At 37.6% G+C, this 18,202-nt stretch overlaps 1 protein-coding gene across 6 annotated transcripts in view; it reads right to left on the reverse strand.

Annotated features, from left to right (window-relative positions):
- The window catches only part of PATJ (PATJ crumbs cell polarity complex component), a 450,328-nt gene that overhangs the window by 303,728 nt on the left and 128,398 nt on the right, over positions 1 to 18,202 (reverse strand). For all 6 annotated transcript variants that reach the window (XM_037827057.1, XM_037827058.1, XM_037827056.1 and 3 more), the window contains 2 exons: positions 15,471 to 15,594; positions 10,343 to 10,517 (listed from right to left, as the gene is read on the reverse strand). In XM_037827057.1, the coding sequence (XP_037682985.1) occupies positions 10,343 to 10,517; positions 15,471 to 15,594 (299 nt within the window). The remainder of the gene's footprint in view (positions 1 to 10,342; positions 10,518 to 15,470; positions 15,595 to 18,202) is intronic.

The raw sequence follows: 18,202 nt of genomic DNA on the forward strand, positions 1-18,202 counted from the left end.
AGGGCAATCCAGCAAGACAAAGCAATAAAAGGCATCCAAATTGGAAAAGAAGAAGTAAAACTGTCATTGTTTGCAGATGATATGATCTTATATCTAGAAAACCCTGAGAAATCGACGATACAGCTACTAGAGCTAATAAACAAATTTAGCAAAGTAGCGGAATACAAGGTTAATGCACATAAGTCAGTAATGTTTCTATATGCTAGAAATGAACAAACTGAAGAGACACTCAAGAAAAAGATACCATTTTCAATAGCAACTAAAAAAATCAAGTACCTAGGAATCAACTTAACCAAAGATGTAAAAGACCTATACAAAGAAAACTACATAACTCTAGTAAAAGAAATAGAAGGGGACCTTAAAAGATGGAAAAATATTCCATGTTCATGGATAGGAAGACTAAATGTCATTAAGATGTCAATTCTACCCAAACTCATCTACAGATTCAATGCAATCCCAATCAAAATTCCAACAACCTACTTTGCAGACTTGGAAAAGCTAGTTATCAAATTTATTTGGAAAGGGAAGATGCCTCGAATTGCTAAAGACACTCTAAAAAAGAAAAACGAAGTGGGAGGACTTACACTCCCTGACTTTGAAGCTTATTATCAAGCCACAGTTGCCAAAACAGCATGGTACTGGCACAAAGATAGACATGTAGAGCAATGGAATCGAACTGAGAATTCGGAGATAGACCCTCAGATCTATGGCCGACTGATCTTTGATAAGGCCCCCAAAGTCACTGAACTGAGCCATAATGGTCTTTTCAACAAATGGGGCTGGGAGAGTTGGATATCCATATCCAAAAGAATGAAAGAGGACCCCTACCTCACCCCCTACACAAAAATTAACTCAAAATGGACCAAAGATCTCAATATAAAAGAAAGTACCATAAAACTCCTAGAAGATAATGTAGGAAAACATCTTCAAGACCTTGTATTAGGCGGCCACTTCCTAGACTTTACACCCAAAGCACAAGCAACAAAAGAAAAAATAGATAAATGGGAACTCCTCAAGCTTAGAAGTTTCTGCACCTCAAAGGAATTTCTCAAAAAGGTAAAGAGGCAGCCAACTCAATGGGAAAACATTTTTGGAAACCATGTATCTGACAAAAGACTGATATCTTGCATATATAAAGAAATCCTACAACTCAATGACAATAGTACAGTCGGCCCAATTATAAAATGGGCAAAAGATATGAAAAGACAGTTCTCTGAAGAGGAAATACAAATGGCCAAGAAACACATGAAAAAATGTTCAGCTTCACTAGCTATTAGAGAGATGCAAATTAAGACCACAGTGAGATACCATCTAACACCGGTTAGAATGGCTGCCATTAAACAAACAGGAAACTACAAATGCTGGAGGGGATGTGGAGAAATTGGAACTCTTATTCATTGTTGGTGGGACTGTATAATGGTTCAGCCACTCTGGAAGTCAGTCTGGCAGTTCCTTAGAAAACTAGATATAGAGCTACCATTCGATCCGGCGATTGCACTTCTCGGTATATACCCGGAGGATCGGAAAGCAGTGACACGAACAGATATCTGCACGCCAATGTTCACAGCAGCATTATTCACAATTGCCAAGAGATGGAAACAACCCAAATGTCCTTCAACAGATGAGTGGATAAATAAAATGTGGTATATACACACGATGGAATACTACGCGGCAGTAAGAAGGAACGATCTGGTGAAACATATGACAACATGGATGAACCTTGAAGACATAATACTGAGCGAAATAAGCCAGGCACAAAAAGAGAAATATTATATGCTACCACTAATGTGAACTTTGAAAAATGTAAAACAAATGGTTTATAATGTAGAATGTAGGGGAACTAGCAATAGAGAGCAATTAAGGAAGGGGGAACAATAATCCAAGAACAGATAAGCTTTTTAACGTTCTGGGGATGCCCCGGAATGACTATGGTCTGTTAATTTCTGATGGATATAGTAGGAGCAAGTTCACAGAAATGTTGCTATATTAGGTAACTTTCTTGGGGTAAAGTAGGAACATGTTGGAAGTTAAGCAGTTATCTTAGGTTAGTTGTCTTTTTCTTACTCCCTTGTTATGATCTCTTTGAAATGTTCTTTTATTGTATGTTTGTTTTCTTTTTAACTTTTTTTTCATACAGTTGATTTAAAAAAGAAGGGAAAGTTAAAAAAAAAAAAAGAAAAAAAAGAAAAACAAGGAAAAAAAAAAAAGATGTAGTGCCCCCTTGAGGAGCCTGTGGAGAATGCAGGGGTATTCGCCTACCCCACCTCCATGGTTGCTAACATGACCACAGGCATAGGGGACTGGTGGTTTGATGGGTTGAGTCCTCTACCACAGGTTTTACCCTTGGGAAGACGGTTGCTGCAAAGGAGAGGCTAGGCCTCCCTATGGTTGTGCCTAAGAGCCTCCTCCCGAATGCCTCTTTGTTGCTCAGATGTGGCCCTGTCTCTCTAGCTAAGCCAAGTTGAAAGGTGAAATCACTGCCCTCCCCCTTACGTGGGATCAGACACCCAGGGGAGTGAATCTCCCTGGCAACGTGGAATACGACTTCCGGGGAGGAATGTAGACCTGGCATCGTGGGACGGAGAACATCTTCTTGACCAAAAGGGGGATGTGAAAGGAAATGAAATAAGCTTCAGTGGCAGAGAGATTCCAAAAGGAGCCGAGAGGTCACTCTGGTGGGCACTCTTACGCACACTTTAGACAACCCTTTTTAGGTTCTAAAGAATTGGGGTAGCTGGTGGTGGATACCTGAAACTATCAAACTACAACCCAGAACCCATGAATCTCGAAGACAGTTGTATAAAAATGTAGCTTATGAGGGGTGACAAAGGGATTGGGAAAGCCATAAGGACCACACTCTACTTTGTCTAGTTTATGGATGGATGAGTAGAAAAATAGGGGAAGGAAACAAACAGACAAAGGTACCCAGTGTTCTTTTTCACTTTAATTGCTCTTTTTCACTCTAATTATTATTCTTGTTATTTTTGTGTGTGTGCTAATGAAGGTGTCAGGGATTGATTTGGGTGATGAATGTACCACTATGTTATGGTACTGTAAACAATCGAAAGTACGATTTGTTTTGTATGACTGCGTGGTATGTGAATATATCTCAATAAAATGAAGATTAAAAAAAAAAAAAAAACTAAAGGACAAATGGGGTGGGATGGGGGGATGATTTGGGTGTTTTTTTTTCACTTTTATTTTTTATTCTTGTTCTGGTTCTTTCTGATGTAAGGAAAATGTTCAGAGATAGATTGTGGTGATGAACGCATAACTATGTTATCATACTGTGGACAGTGGATTGTATATCATGGATGATTGTATGGTATGTGAATGTATTTCAATAAAACTGAATTTAAGAAAATAATAAAAAAAAAACAAAAACACAATCAGTTTCAACCTTTACCCTTTGGCCTGGCTTGCCCTGGTCTTAACCAGACCTGCTTCATTCATATCACTAATTGAAGTCTGGGCTCTTTTTCAGCCTTTTTTTTTGGACAGTGGCTGTATGCACTAATACTGACATTCATATCTGCCGAGCTCTAGCTCTTAGTTTCAGGTGTCTCACAGATATGCATTTTTCCAGAGACCAATCAGGTTATACGCTAGGGGATCAGCATCTCAAAGTTTAGAGATAGGCATTACAATTCAGGGATCGAGTTAACTGCTGTAAGAGCTTACAATCTAGGGACTATTACAATTATTATGTCCACGTTAGGCTATGTTCTAAGATTCAATTCTGAGTTTACACATTGTAGTTAGTCCATATTGGTGAGGCATCATCCCTCTCACAATGTTTTCTCCAACACTTTTACTCCTATATATATATTTTCCTACAATTTTATAGAGTTATATTCACATACCATACATTTATCCACAGTGTACAATCAGTTGTTCATGGTATCATCACAAAGTTGTACATTTATCACCACAATCAGCACTTGAACATACTGATTACTACAAGAAAAAAATTTTTTTTAGCAATAAGAAAAAAATGATAAAAAGAAAAATAACATATCATACAATATACTAGTAAGGAGAGCAAATAACACCACTACCAAGAATCCCATATTACTCCCCTATAACCCCCTCTCATATACATTTAGCATTGGCATATTGCCTTTGTTACATTTAATGGAGGTATATTACAATGTTACTGTTGACCATAGACTCCAGTTTGCTTTGATTATGTTTTTTCCTGAATACCATCCCCTTTTCAAATTTCTACATGGTTGACATTCATTTGCTTTCCCACACGCAAAAACATTTTTATATTTGTATATTTAGTAACAGTCATTGGCCACTCCAGTTTTTGCCACGTTATACAGTCCCAGTCTTTATCATCTATCTTTACCTCTGGTGTCATACATTCTCCTATCCCACCTCTTTCAGCTTTACTCACAGACATCTTTGTTCAGTGTACTTACAATACCGTGCTACCATCACACAGTATTATGCTATCTATTTCTGGATCTATGCAATCAATCCGAAACATTCTGTAGTCCTTCAGCATCAAATGGCTGAAGTGATCAGTGATCTTTGACATCACAATTGTAATTGTCTTGGGGCACCAAGAACTGCAACCATGTAAGATGGCAAACTCAACTGATAAAAGTTGTGTGTGTTCTGATTGCTCCACCATCAGCCATTCCCCCATCTCTCTCTCCCTCTCCTCAAGGTTTCTATTCCCTCAGATACAATAATATTGAAATTAGGCCAATTAATAACCCTAAAATTGCCTTTAAGTGTTCAAGTAAAAGAAAGAGCCACATGTCTCTAACTTTAAATCAAAAGCTAGAAACGATTAAGCTTAGTGAGGAAGGCATGTCAAAAGCCAAGACAGGCCTAAAGCTAGGCCTCTTGTACCAAACAATTAGCCAAGTTATGAATTCAGAGGAAAAGTTCTTGAGGGAAACTAAAAGTGCTATTCCAGAACACATGAATGAAAAGAAAGTGAAACAGCCTTATTGCTGATATGGAGGAAATTTCAGTGGTCTGGATAGCAGCTCAAACTAGTCACAACATTCCCTTAAACTAAAGCTTAATCCAGAGCAAGGCCCTAACTCTCTTCAGTTTTATGAAGGCTGAGAGATGTGAGGAAGCTACAGAAGAAAAGTCTGAAGCTAGCCCAGGTTGGTTCATGAGGTTTAAGGAAAGAAGCCATCTCCATATCATAAAAGTAGAAGGTAAAGCAGCAAGTGCTATGTAGAAGCTACAGCAAGTTATCCAGATCTAGCTAAGGTGGCTTCACTAAACAACAGATTTTCAATGTAGAGTAAACAGCCTTATATTGGAAGAAGATGCTATCCAGGACTTTCATAGCTAGAAAGGAGAAGTCAATGCCTAGTTTCAAAGCTTTTTAAGGGCAGATTGCCTCTCTTGTTAGGGACTAATGCAGGTGGTGACACTAAAGTTGAAGCCAGTGCTCATTTACCATTCTAAAAATCCTAACTTTAAGAATTATGCTAAATCTACCCTGCCTGTGCTCTATAAATGGAACAACAAAGCCTGGATGATAGCATGTCTGTTTACAACATGGTTCAATGAATATTGTCAGCCCACTGTTGAGACCTACTGCTCAGAAAAAAGAAATTCCTTTCAAACTATCACTACCACTGATACGAGATCTGGGCACCTAAGAGCACTGATGTAGATGTACAATGAGGTGAATGTCCTTTTCATGCCTGCTAACACATCCATTCTGCAGCCCATGGAACAAGGAGCAATTCTGACTTTCAAGTCTTATTTAAGAAATACATTTTGTAAGGCTATAGCTGCCATAGACAGTGATTCCTCTGATGGATCTAAGCAAAGTAAATGGAAAACCTTCTAGAAAGGATTCACCATTCTAGATTCCATTAAGAACATTTGTGATTCATGGGAGGCAGTCAAAATATGAACATTAACAGGGGTTTGGAAGAAGTTGACTCCAACCTTCATGGATGACTTTGAGGGGTTCAAGACTTTAGTGGAGGAGGTAACTACAGATTTGGTGGAAAAAGAAAAGAACTAGAACTAGAAATGGAGCCTGAAGATGTTACTGAATTGCTGCAATCTCATGATAAAACTTGAACCGACGAGGAACTGCTTCTTATGGATGATCAGAGAAAGTGGTTTCTTGAGACGGAATCTACTTCTGGTGAAGATGCTGCAAGCATTGTTGAAACAACAACACAGGATTTAGATTATTATATCAACTTAGTTGACAAAGCAGTGGCATGGTTTGAGAGGACTGAATCCAATTTTGAAAGAAGTTCTGTGGGTAAAATGTTATCAAACAGTATCACATGCTACAGAGAAATCTTCTATGAAAGGAAAAGTCCATCAATGCAGCAATGTTCATTGCTGTCTTATTTTAAGAAATTGCCAGAGCCACCCCAACCTTCAGCAACCGCTACCCTGATCAGTCAGCAGTCATCAACAGTGAGGTTAAGATCCTCCACCAGCAAAAAGATTACGACTCGCTAAGGCTCAGGTGATGGTTAGCATTTTTTAGCAATAAAGTACTTTTTAGTTAAGGTATGTAGATTGTTTTTTAAGACAGAATGCTACTGCACACTGAATAGATTACAGTGTAGTGTAAACATAACCTTTATATGCACTGGCAAACCAAGAATTCGGGTAACTTGCATTATTGTGATATTCACTTTATGGCAGTGCTCTGGAACTGGATCCACAATATCTCTGAGGTATGCATGTATATATAGCTCTGCTGGGTACTACACAAAAATTAATGCAAAGAAGAAACTCTACAACACCATTAAGCACTATATGGGTGACCTGCTGATCTGAAAGACTATCTTCCAAAACAATCATTGCATACTCAGGGAGTCGCCTGAGTGGCAATAAATGTTCACCTATGAACCTAACCGCATAGGGCATACCCTGAATTGATTAAAAGGGGGAGTGTGATTTACAGGAACTCTTCTGGAACTGACTGAGACTTAAATATATACTAAATCTCAGAAAGCAAGTCAAAAAAACAACTTTCAAATTCAAGACTGATCTATCAAGAGAAAGGAGTCCTTAAATGCCTGTGCTGCCTAAGAAATAAGCTTGTTAAAGTACTTAATTTAGGAGAAAAAGCAATTGGAAAATAATAGGGGTGAAGTATAAGGGTGTGGTTTGAAGCTGGTATGTACCCCAGAAAAGGTCATGAACTTTTAATGCATTCCTGTGGATGCAGACCTATTTTGGGTGGGAACTTCTGATTAGGTCATTATCAATTGAGATGTGATCCACCCAATTCAAGATGGGTCTTAATCCTTTACTGGAGTCCTTTAACAGAGGATAAAGGACAGCAAAAAGCCAGAGAATTCAGAGAGAGAGAAACTCCCAGAGAAGCTTAGACGAAAGCCCGCAGGGGAGCTGAGAGAACCACTGAAGCCAAGAGCTGAAAGCAACAAAACCCAGAAAAGAAGGACCAGCAGATACCAGCCATGTGCCTTGCTATCTGACAGAGGAACCCCGGATGCTAGCAGCCTTTCTTCAGAGAAGGTATTGTCCCGTTGATGACTTCACTGGGACATTTTCATGGCCTTAGAACCATAAATGTGTAAACTAATAAATACTCATTGTAAAAGCCAATCCATTTCTGGTATATTGTATCCCAGCAGCTTTAGCAAACAGAAACAAAAGGGTATGGAATTTTCTTTTTGGAACAATGAAAATGCTCTAAAATTGATTGTGGTGGTGAATACATAATCCTGTGATTATACTGAGAGCCAATAATTGTACACTTTGGATGGTGTGTGAATAAAATTGTGTTGGGGAAAAAAAAGCAATGGGATAAGAGTAAACATTGTTTCTCACTGAAGCTGGGAGAACTGCATGGGAACAACTGATGCTCTATTTTCTCCTCTGCACAAGGAAATATGTCTTGACCCTTTCGAATTCTATAATTACAATTCTATAACTTTAGAGAAGCAGTCCATTTCTGAACTCATCTGCCAGATTCAACTGTTATCACTAAGCACAAGAGAAATGTAAAAACTGAAGGTGTCTCATTTAGAAAGTATTTGACAACATAAAAAGTCATAAAATATGTTTCTTGCTCTTTCATTATTTCCACTTCCAGGCATCTCTTCTAAGGAAACAAACCCATTGCTTATTTAGCACCGAATGTCACTCTTGGGGCTGCATTTGGCATACTAGGGATTATCTGTGAGCACGGATGTCTCACATTCAGACTCCAGGACTACTGGCACCTCCCTTCTGCTGAGTGAAAAAGCCAACGGATTCATCCAAGGAGTCAGGCCTATCTGTGTCTTTCCTCTCCATTTACAAATGAACTATGCAGAAGCACAAAGAACAACTTCTTGTAAGTTTCTATCCAAAACTCTGGGCAAAGGTCACAGCTTGCTGAACAAAAGTGTACATCATCTAAGACTAAGGCACCTCATCTGTCAACACAAAATAATTCTTGGACCAAGGCTTCCACCAAAACATTAAGGCCAATTAATCCCATCCTATCTCTCATTCCTGCTGTGTTCTGCTCATACTGCCAACCCCTTTGTTCACCTCTTGTTTCCCTACTCACAACAAATGCTATAGTACTCTGTTTTTTCCTTCAGATGTGCCTCCCTTCCACACCCCACCCAAAGGCCTGCCCTGCCAAACTTTCCGTCACACTTCATGGAATCTCCTCGAATTGTAAACAAACCACTCCACACCCTAACCTCTTCACAGAATGTTCTCTCAATCTCCTCTTTAATAACTTCTGGTTCTGTGCCAAGGACTTCCTACTTAAGTGGGTGATGCTCATTCTCTCACTCCCTGGAGAACTGAAACAAGGGTAGTCTGTACTTTTCTAAACTCCTTCCTACTACTTGGTCACTTTTCTTCCACCCTTGTTTGAAAAGCTAACCTCTACTCTGACACTTCTCTTAACTCCTAAATTACTAGCACCCCATCATTCTTAGCAAATATCTTTCCCCTAAATAGCAGAAAAAAATAAAACTGAGATCACTGGACAATAAGTCCCTTGAATTCCTGCCCCCAAACTACAAAATGTATCTGTATTCTTCCTTTCCTTCCTGGCATGTCTCAGTGGCAGAGGTGAGCATCCCACTATCAAACTATCAAAGGTTAATATCCCCAGGTGTATTGTGCACTCTCCCTCTACCATCCCCAGGGACTATGTTTCATCACCCACTTTCTAGCATCCACATATTCCTTTACTGTATCCTTCTGTTAGGTAAATAAAATTCTCTCAAGTTTCCTCCTCATGTGAGTGTTTGTGTGTGTGTGTGAGAGAGAAAATGTGCTTGTATAGATTATGTGTATGAGAATTATCTCTGCCTCGTTTCATAACTAGGATTCTCAAAGCATTAGTTTGAGCTTACTCTGACCAATTTATGACATTATTTCCAATTCTCAACCCACTACTCTCTGATTTCCACTCTACTGAAAGTGCTCTATGCTTACCAAGTGCATCCTTATAGCCAAATCAAATGAAAACAATTCTGTTCCTATCTATCTTGACCTTTCCATAGCATGCGACACGGTCCATTACAATTCTCTTGCTGAAATGCTCTATTCCCCTGGTTTCTATGTCAACCTCTAATTCATCAATTTCTTCTACCTTTTATTCATTCTACCCCAGTCTTTTCTTCTTACTTACATGTCTTAAATATTACTCCTCTGCAGGATTCCAATTATGGCCCTATGTTCTTCTTACTTTTTGTACTTTACCTGGATGACTGCATTCAAATCCAGGTTTTCCATCCATACTTGCTTTTGCTCCCAATTATCTATAGACCTCAATACTTACTAATATCCAGATCTGTGTATCGAATTGATTACATTTCACTTGGTAATCCTATGGATACTACAACCTTCAACATGTCTCAAACTGAACTCATCATTTTCCCTCCCAGCCTGCTTCTTAACTGTTATGCTTCCATAATCTTATGTTGAAGAATTAATGGTTCCCCCTATCCACTGAGTGTCTCAAATCAGAAACATGTGTTATCCTCAACTCTTGTCACTCACTTCCAACATCCAAACAATTCCTAGAGATTCTAACTCTCAAAGCCACCTCCTCTTTAATTTGTCCTCAAATGCTTCTTGAGTTTGTTAATTCTTAACTAGTCTCCAATTATCTAAGCAAATACTACATACAATCCATTTTGCACATACCTGTGAAAACACAAAATTGTGTATACAGTACAATTGTGTATGCAGTAGGTAAAATTCTCATAGTAAATATCTAATATATATTTTAATCATAATATTTTTCTATATTTTCCAAATGTTCCACCACAATCATGTATTTTTTTCTCCCCAGAAAGGAAAAGAAAACTATTTTATAACGTGAAACCAAAGAGAAAGTATATCATACCATGCATCAGTGGCGTATTTAGAGGATAACATTCCTGTGTATGCTGAGGCCTTTGAAAAAACTCGGGTTCTGGGGAGTTGGTATAAAGGCAGTTCTTCTTGATCCCTTCTTTGAGCCACAGCAGGAAGGTCAACAAGCAAGCTAGAACCTTGGACATCATCTGGAATCATAATGCCTGAAGAGCAAACCCAGGTGATAATCAATGCAAGATTGTGATACTGTTTTTTTTTTCCATTCTTTTTAAATTGAGATATATTCATATACCATACAATCATCTAAAGTGTACAATCAATTGTTCAGAGTACCATCATATAGTTGTGCATTCATGTGAGACCCATTTTTGACTTCTATACTTTTTATAGATTTTTAAAATACCTGGCAGAACCTATGCCAAAAAATGTAAAAATGAAAAAAAAAAAAAAAGGTCCAATGTAGCTTCTACACTTTTTTTTTTTGGTTTGTTTTCCATCAAACAAATGTGAGAAGGCACAATACCTGAAGTGCTACTTTTATGGCCAATGTAGGAGGAAGCCAAACGTACAGAACTAATTTCAAGTTTATCCAACATTAATATGGATGTTGTTCATTCATACCTTCACAAATTCACTCACCAGATGTCTACGGAGCACCCTCTACCTGCTAGGAAGTAGGCATTAGGGATACCCTAGTACATAAAACTGAGGAAGTTCCTACCCCTAGGGAGCTGACATGCTAGTGAGAAGAGACACAGATTGAACACACAGGATGATTTTGGGATGTGGTAAGTTCTAGGAAGGAAAAGAAAGCAACATGTGGGGAGAGAAAGTAATGGCTATTTTAGACAGGGCAAGTCAGAGAAGGCCTTGATGGCAAGATGACACCCGAGCAGAGACCTGGATGGCGTTAGGAAACCAGACCCATAAAGTTCTGCCAGGAGAGTGTTATGGGTAGAGGGAAGAGCATGAGGAGAAGGCTTGACTTGAAAACAAGTGTTATGACCTGCCACCACAAAAGGCAATGCTGCTTAGTAATACACCAAGCAAAACTGGCCCAGAATATGACGAATAGTACATCAAATGCTTTGCTTAATTCTATGCATTTATAGTATATTTGGGGGACTTGGCTTATCAGAAAATCAGAAATGATCTCCAAGATGCTCTTCTATAACTCTACTTATAAGCATCGCCACTCTTTCAATATCTTCTTCATCTTGAACACATTTTCTAACAAACTTACTACTGCTTCTTTTTATCCTGTCTGGAAACTTTGGGATCAGGATTTAATCAGCTAGCAATGCAACACAGCAATGCAAAAATGAGGTGAAAATAACTCTGTGTCATGAAAGGGAGTTTTAGCTGCTTTTCCCCCACCCCCATGCAATCCTCTCCATTCCCCATTGGGGCCGCCATTCATGCAAGGCAGTCAAATCCATAGTACCGCCCCACTGCTATGGATTTGCCTATGTCTGCCTCCTCCTCTCTGAGAATAGACCAGAGTTGGACCAGAATTGTGGCAGGAATAACCTAAAACCAGAGCTGCTCAATTATAGGAATAGGAAATTGACTCCATTTGCAGAGTTCTTTCCCATCCAGACAGGTTGGTAAAAGCAGCCTGTTAAATTACAACATTGGGTTTCAGAGGTTGCAAAAGTTTGTTGAAAACTTCTTATTACTGCTCCACACAAAGTCTACTCTGTGCCCTTTACCCCACTGCCTCGTCTATGGGCCCTGTCAGTACAGTGCTCAGGCACATATACTCTCATCCCTCACAGTGCTTGACCATGGTCACACCTTACAGAACTGTTCATCAAGCATACCACAGTACCCAGAAGCCCATAAAACAAACCAAGTCCTGGAGGACCTCTGCAGTTGTTAGGCAATGGCTCTAGCAGGGGTACAGAGGTTAGAAAAACAGGGAAAGTTAAAAAAAAAAAAAATGTTCCTGGATAATTGGAAGTTAATGCTTACAGGAAAGGAATGAGGGAAATTCTCCAAAAGTTTATGCTTGGTGAGGTGCAAGAACATACTGGCAAACAAAACAAAAGCAAAATGAACCCAAGTATAGAGGAAATAATGGTGGTGTACAATTTAGCAATTGAAAAACAAAAAAGTAGTAAATTAAAGTGCTGTTGAATAACCCACACATAGGGAGTGTGTAACTTCCTCATTCATCAACTATTTCTTGAGCACCTACTGCAACAACAGAACCAGGTACAATCTTTGCTCCTCAGAGGCTTAGTTTATTATAAGTTTTCAGTTTATAAAGGCAGGTGTGCAAATGAATATAGGTATTTGACTCTTGGGTACAATGTCAGAAACTGGTCCAGGGTTCACTGGGAGCACAATTCAGGGAAGGGGAGTCAAAGACTGGGAAACACAACTACTCTCTGCCTGTTCTACTTCTAATACTAAATGTATGACTAATTTGGCATTTATCTCGTATGCCTTACATTATTGATTATGCTAATTTATACATTTGGCTTAGCAGCCCATGTAGAATATAAACTCTTACAGAATGACACATAATTTTGGATTAACTACAGGGTCAAGAATAGCCCTTTAGAAGGTTAACAAAAAATTTTTGAAATTAATTGTTCTATAATAAATCTGATTAAGATTGTCTGTTACTAACAGTGTTAACAGTTGAGAAAATAGAGAGAATAGAGGCATGGAGAAATCTGGTTTGTCTGGTGACACAGCAGATTAACCGCTTAGTACCGAAGGACCTGGGACTGAAATAGAGCCTGCTCTTTGCTGGACAGGGATCTCAAGAGCACAGTGAAATTCTGAGCAGAACTAACTCCATATGTATGCTGCCAAAATCTCTATCAACTCCTCATCAATAATTTCTCAGCTCACTCTTAATTAGCACAAATCTAAATAATCATGCCTGCAACATTGCATTCTGGGAGTCCCAAGAAATTTCCCTAAAAGCAAGTGGTTATGAATGCTTTTCTACTGAGGACAGGTCTATGATACATAAATTTAGCTTCATTCCCAAAGCTATGATCTCAAAGAATAAATCCCCTGGACCTTGCAAACTAATAGATTAAGGCAGTGTGGTGGCTTGAATGGTGGTCCCTCAAAAGATATGTCCTAGTACAATTATAAAAATATGCTTTCATCAATTCAATTGGTATGCTTATCATACCAATGCAAGGTGTTAATAGTAGGGTGGTATATGGGAATCTTGTATTTTATAGATGATTGCTACATAAACACATACTTCTCTAATAATAATAAAAAAGATACGTCCATGTCCCAGAACCTGTGAACGAGATCTTATTTGGAAAATGGGTCTTTGCAGATGTAACCAAGTTAAGGATCTTAGATAAGATCATCCTGGATTACTGGATGGGCCCTAAATCCAATGACAAGCAGATTATAGGAGACAGAAGTAGAAAAGATATGAACAGGGAAAAGTTAAAAGGCCATGGGAAGACAGAGGCAGAGAATGGGTTGAGCAGCTGCAAGCCAAGGAATGCTGAAGCCATGTGAAGCTGGAAGAGGCTTCTGGACGGAAGGATTCTCCCCTAGAGCATTGGAGAGAGTATCACAGCCCTGCCAACACTTTGATTTTGGATTTCTAATCTCCAGAACAGGAAGAAAGTAAGTTTCTATAGGTTCAAGCTATGAAGTTTGTCATAATTTGTTATAGCAGATCTAGGAAACAAACGCAGGCAGCAATAAGGCAGGGGAAGTGACTTTGGGGTCATTTATAAGATACACTGATCTGGGAGGGGTGGATCATCCCATGAGCAGGACATCCCTTTTCCCGTCTTCTTCCCAACTTGACTGCCCCTCCCCCCGAAACCTGTCCTATATATTTTACCTGTTCCTTTCAGCCCTGACAGTAAAAAGGAGTGGTTCTCAGCCAGGGGTGTTTTGCCCCACAGAGGACATTTGGCAATGTCTACAGACATTTTTGATGATTGTGACTGGGGGACTGTCATTGGCATCTAGGGTTAGAGGCAGAAGTGCTACTAAACATCCTACAATGCACAAGTCAGCCCCCAACAACAAAGAATTATCTGATCCAAAATAGTACAAGAGATTGAGAAACCCTGCTATAATGCATCAAGAATAACTGATTCATTAACAGGTATGGTCTACTCATTCATTCATTCATTTGTGCAGTAAACTTTCTCAAAGAAATGTGGTGAATTAAAAAAACAGTATACCTGAAAACTGGGGGAAAAGTCCCATCTTTCTCCAAGTCACAATCTGTTATATATCATGAAAAACTATACAGATTCATCTAATCTTAGATATTCAAAATTATCCATCCATAGTTTTGACCCCCAGATAACAGACAAGTATTCAATCTTTACCATTAAGGATTCCACTCTTCAGATTTTACTTAACTGAATCCTGAAGACACATAAAATTGTTATATTACTTTCTATATCTCTCTGTCCCCTTACAATACACTACCACACAATACAAGAAATGCCCAGAGAAAGGCTTTTCCCATCAGAAGAGTCATAACAGGTGAAAGACAGCATAAATCCTGAACAATGGCTCTATAAATCCCAGTACTATGAGAGAATTTAACACTCTCACCAGAGATGTTAATGTTATAATGACATTTCAGTACTGGGTGAAGAAAAATTATTTTTCAAAGTGAAGTTTCCAGGGGTATACAAGAATCGATATTGGAAGAGTGCAGGAAGAGGCACTATACTTTTGGAATTCTTTAATGGAAACTAAGTTATTAATGTATCAAAAGTGACAGTAATTCATGGCTGTAAAAATGTTTCATAAATGTTTAAAATATGCCTCTCTTTATTAATATTTAACAGTCTCATTCAAGTGAGCTAACAACATCACTTAGCATCAAAGATTTTAATATATATTAGTAGAGTATTTCAGATTCAATTTAAGGCATTAGTTCTAGTTTCAATGCATATTGTTAACAAAAAGCAAAATGAGACCAAGAAAATGTGGACCAGTCAGAAAATAGAATCTGAAAGTTTTAAGTTGAAATATGAGCCAAGTTTATCCTACCGGGTATTCTAAACAAAGCAGATTTAAATTCAAAATACCATAACAAATGAAAATGTGACAGTGAAATTCATTGTATGCAAAACTAAAACTGAAAGATTGCAAAATAATGCAATTTGTGTTTATGGGAAATAAGCGCCACAAACCTAAATCCAGACTGCTTTTTGTTAATGAATTAAAATTTTCCAGATCATCAAATCTGCCTTGTTGACTGTTGCCTTCATTTGAGGTTATAGAGGGTAAGGAATCGATGCCAAAATTTTCTTTCATCTTGAGAGGAAGAAAAATAGAAAATGCATTAGTACTGAAAATGCAGTGTTGTTCAAACCAGATAATAATGACAGTGGGAAACTGAACCTGCAAGCAGGCATTCTCAAGTAATGGTTTATACTGTGGTAAGCAGTAACAAATGCTGGTAACTTAATATCTGCAAGAGTAGAGCCTAGTAAAATCTGTTTTTTCCAAACATGGATTTGAAACACACGCAAAACTTGTTTTATTAATAAGTGAATTTAATGAAGCATTTATCAAAGTACAGGAATAAAAGTTCTATCCAGTCCAGCAAGAGCAATTGCTGAAACACACAACCACCTAGATCACGTTGCTCTGAGGTCTATAATTTGAATAGCTGAATTGCTGATTCCAAACACACAGAGAATTTTACTATCTCTAAGCCTTCGCTTGCCCTCCTTAGCACTCTCATCTGCCCAGTGAATACCTGAATCACCCAAACCTAAAACCTACAGATAAGCACTGCCAATAGCTTATTCTGCTTTCCACTCATCCTCCTTTTGTTCAGACATCTTTTACGGTTTTCCAGAGTTACAATCTTAAAGAATATACAATTTTCACTTAAATACTTTATAATAAAATTTTAAAAATCTTTATAAGCATAAATTTAAATGACTACATTATAGCCACAATGTGAATATACTATAATTCAGTTAAGATAAATAATAATACATTATAATCTATTGTTGGAAATTTAGGCTGTTCAAAACAAAAACATGAACTACATCTTCTACAATGTTCCACTTTTTAAACAAAGTTATACTGGTCAGACTTCAATGGTAAGGGAAAGACCTCTCATGAATTGGTATACCAAATACTGCTAGCTTTTTCCAAACAAATTATGAACATAGCTAAACATATAACTAAATCAAGATAGTTAGAGCCTAGGGAATGTAAAATTGAATTTAAATATTAAATATGGGTAAGAAAGGAGATACAACTACTTACCAGAATAAAATAAGCAAGAGAAACCTTTTCTTAGAGAAGGAAGTAAGGAAAAAATGGTAAACACTAAGTTCTTAAAAAGAGGAAACTGGACAGTAACTTTTTGGGTCATTTGGAAATTTAAAAAAAAGGTAATGGCAGTTACAAAGGACAAGAGAACCGGACATATAAATCTGGGATTTCAATATAGTGAATAGTTCTTTAGAAAAATGAGTTCAGTTTTTTTCTAAACAGAGGAGAAAATAAGAACATACAATTTTCCCCAGGGAAAATAATCCTCAGGCAAAAAGAACCAGATTTATAAACTTTCAGGTTACATCCTTCAACTAAAACATCGGTATGAGTGGTAGAGAAAGATAAACTTTGAAATAGTTGGGTATTATTTGTACTCTGCATATACAGCCATATCTGTAACCCAAAATGAAGCTTACGACCAAGAGAGATAGGATATTACTTCTTACCTTTCTAGAGGGCACCCTCTAAATAGAAAGCATTGGGTGTTACACCTTTCCAAGGCATTTGAATGTTTCTTAAAACTATCCAGAGCTTGTAATATTAGACAGTTAATTATCCTTACAGGGGTCCATCAGTAATTAGAGGTGGGGAAATAAAGATCAAAGCCTGATCATGTACAACAACCAAGCAGATATGACTGTTATCACTGCAGGGTGGAGGAAAGGGACGAAAGGGTTAATGTTCAAAGCAAGAACACACAATTATTTAAAGAAACTAAAATCCTTTTTAAGAAAGATAAATTAGAGCTGAAACAAACTTAATCAATGCCTGTTTGGGAGCCTTCAGAGGTTAACCAACAGAATCAGTAAAGGCAAATAAAAAGAGAGAAGCTAGGAAATTTACCACTGATTAGTAATTAGGATGCATGTCCTTCAAATTGCAAGTGTTGAATACTGTTTACAAACAAGCTATTTAAAGAGCACTTTAACAAACAATAGAGTAGGTGGTTACATCACGAAGATCACCAATATGAAGAATCAAAAAAAATAATGTTATGCAAATGAACAATTAAGATCAGGAGAAAATTCTGAGTGACAGTATGGGTTAAAAAATTGCTGTATCTCCAACAATCTACATGGAAATGAAGATGCAGTATTTGGAAAGCTGTGTTCAACAATTAAAAGGTGATTCCAGCAATAATGTAGACACTGACATTAAATATGCACTGAAAGAATTTGAATAAAATTATACCATGAAATGTGAGCATAAGCAAAAAATATTAATAACTTAAAAGTTATTTAACTTACAAGTTTTTAAATATGAATGTTTAATTAAATTTAATGTTTAATTAAATTTATAAAGAAAATATTATGAGTACACATCTAACCATTTCATCCATATAGCTAAAAGTTTATACACTAAAATGAGCCTATATGTCAAGTTGCATTGTATTTGGATAAATAGAAAAATATTATTTTCCTAGAAGAATAGGAGTCACAACAACTGTGTATTTGTGAATATTCAGTATTACATATTCCAATTTGCTCCTACAATGAAAATTCTGTTTGGGGTGGAATATTTACAGATATTGGAGTGGGACTGGTAAAGATCTAAAGCATAAATAATGTCAATGGCAGCACACCAGGCAATTCTGCATCACCTCTTCCCACATCCAGGCATCATCCAC

This window comes from Choloepus didactylus, chromosome 2, assembly GCF_015220235.1.
Source record: "Choloepus didactylus isolate mChoDid1 chromosome 2, mChoDid1.pri, whole genome shotgun sequence".
Lineage (NCBI taxonomy): Eukaryota > Metazoa > Chordata > Mammalia > Pilosa > Megalonychidae > Choloepus > Choloepus didactylus.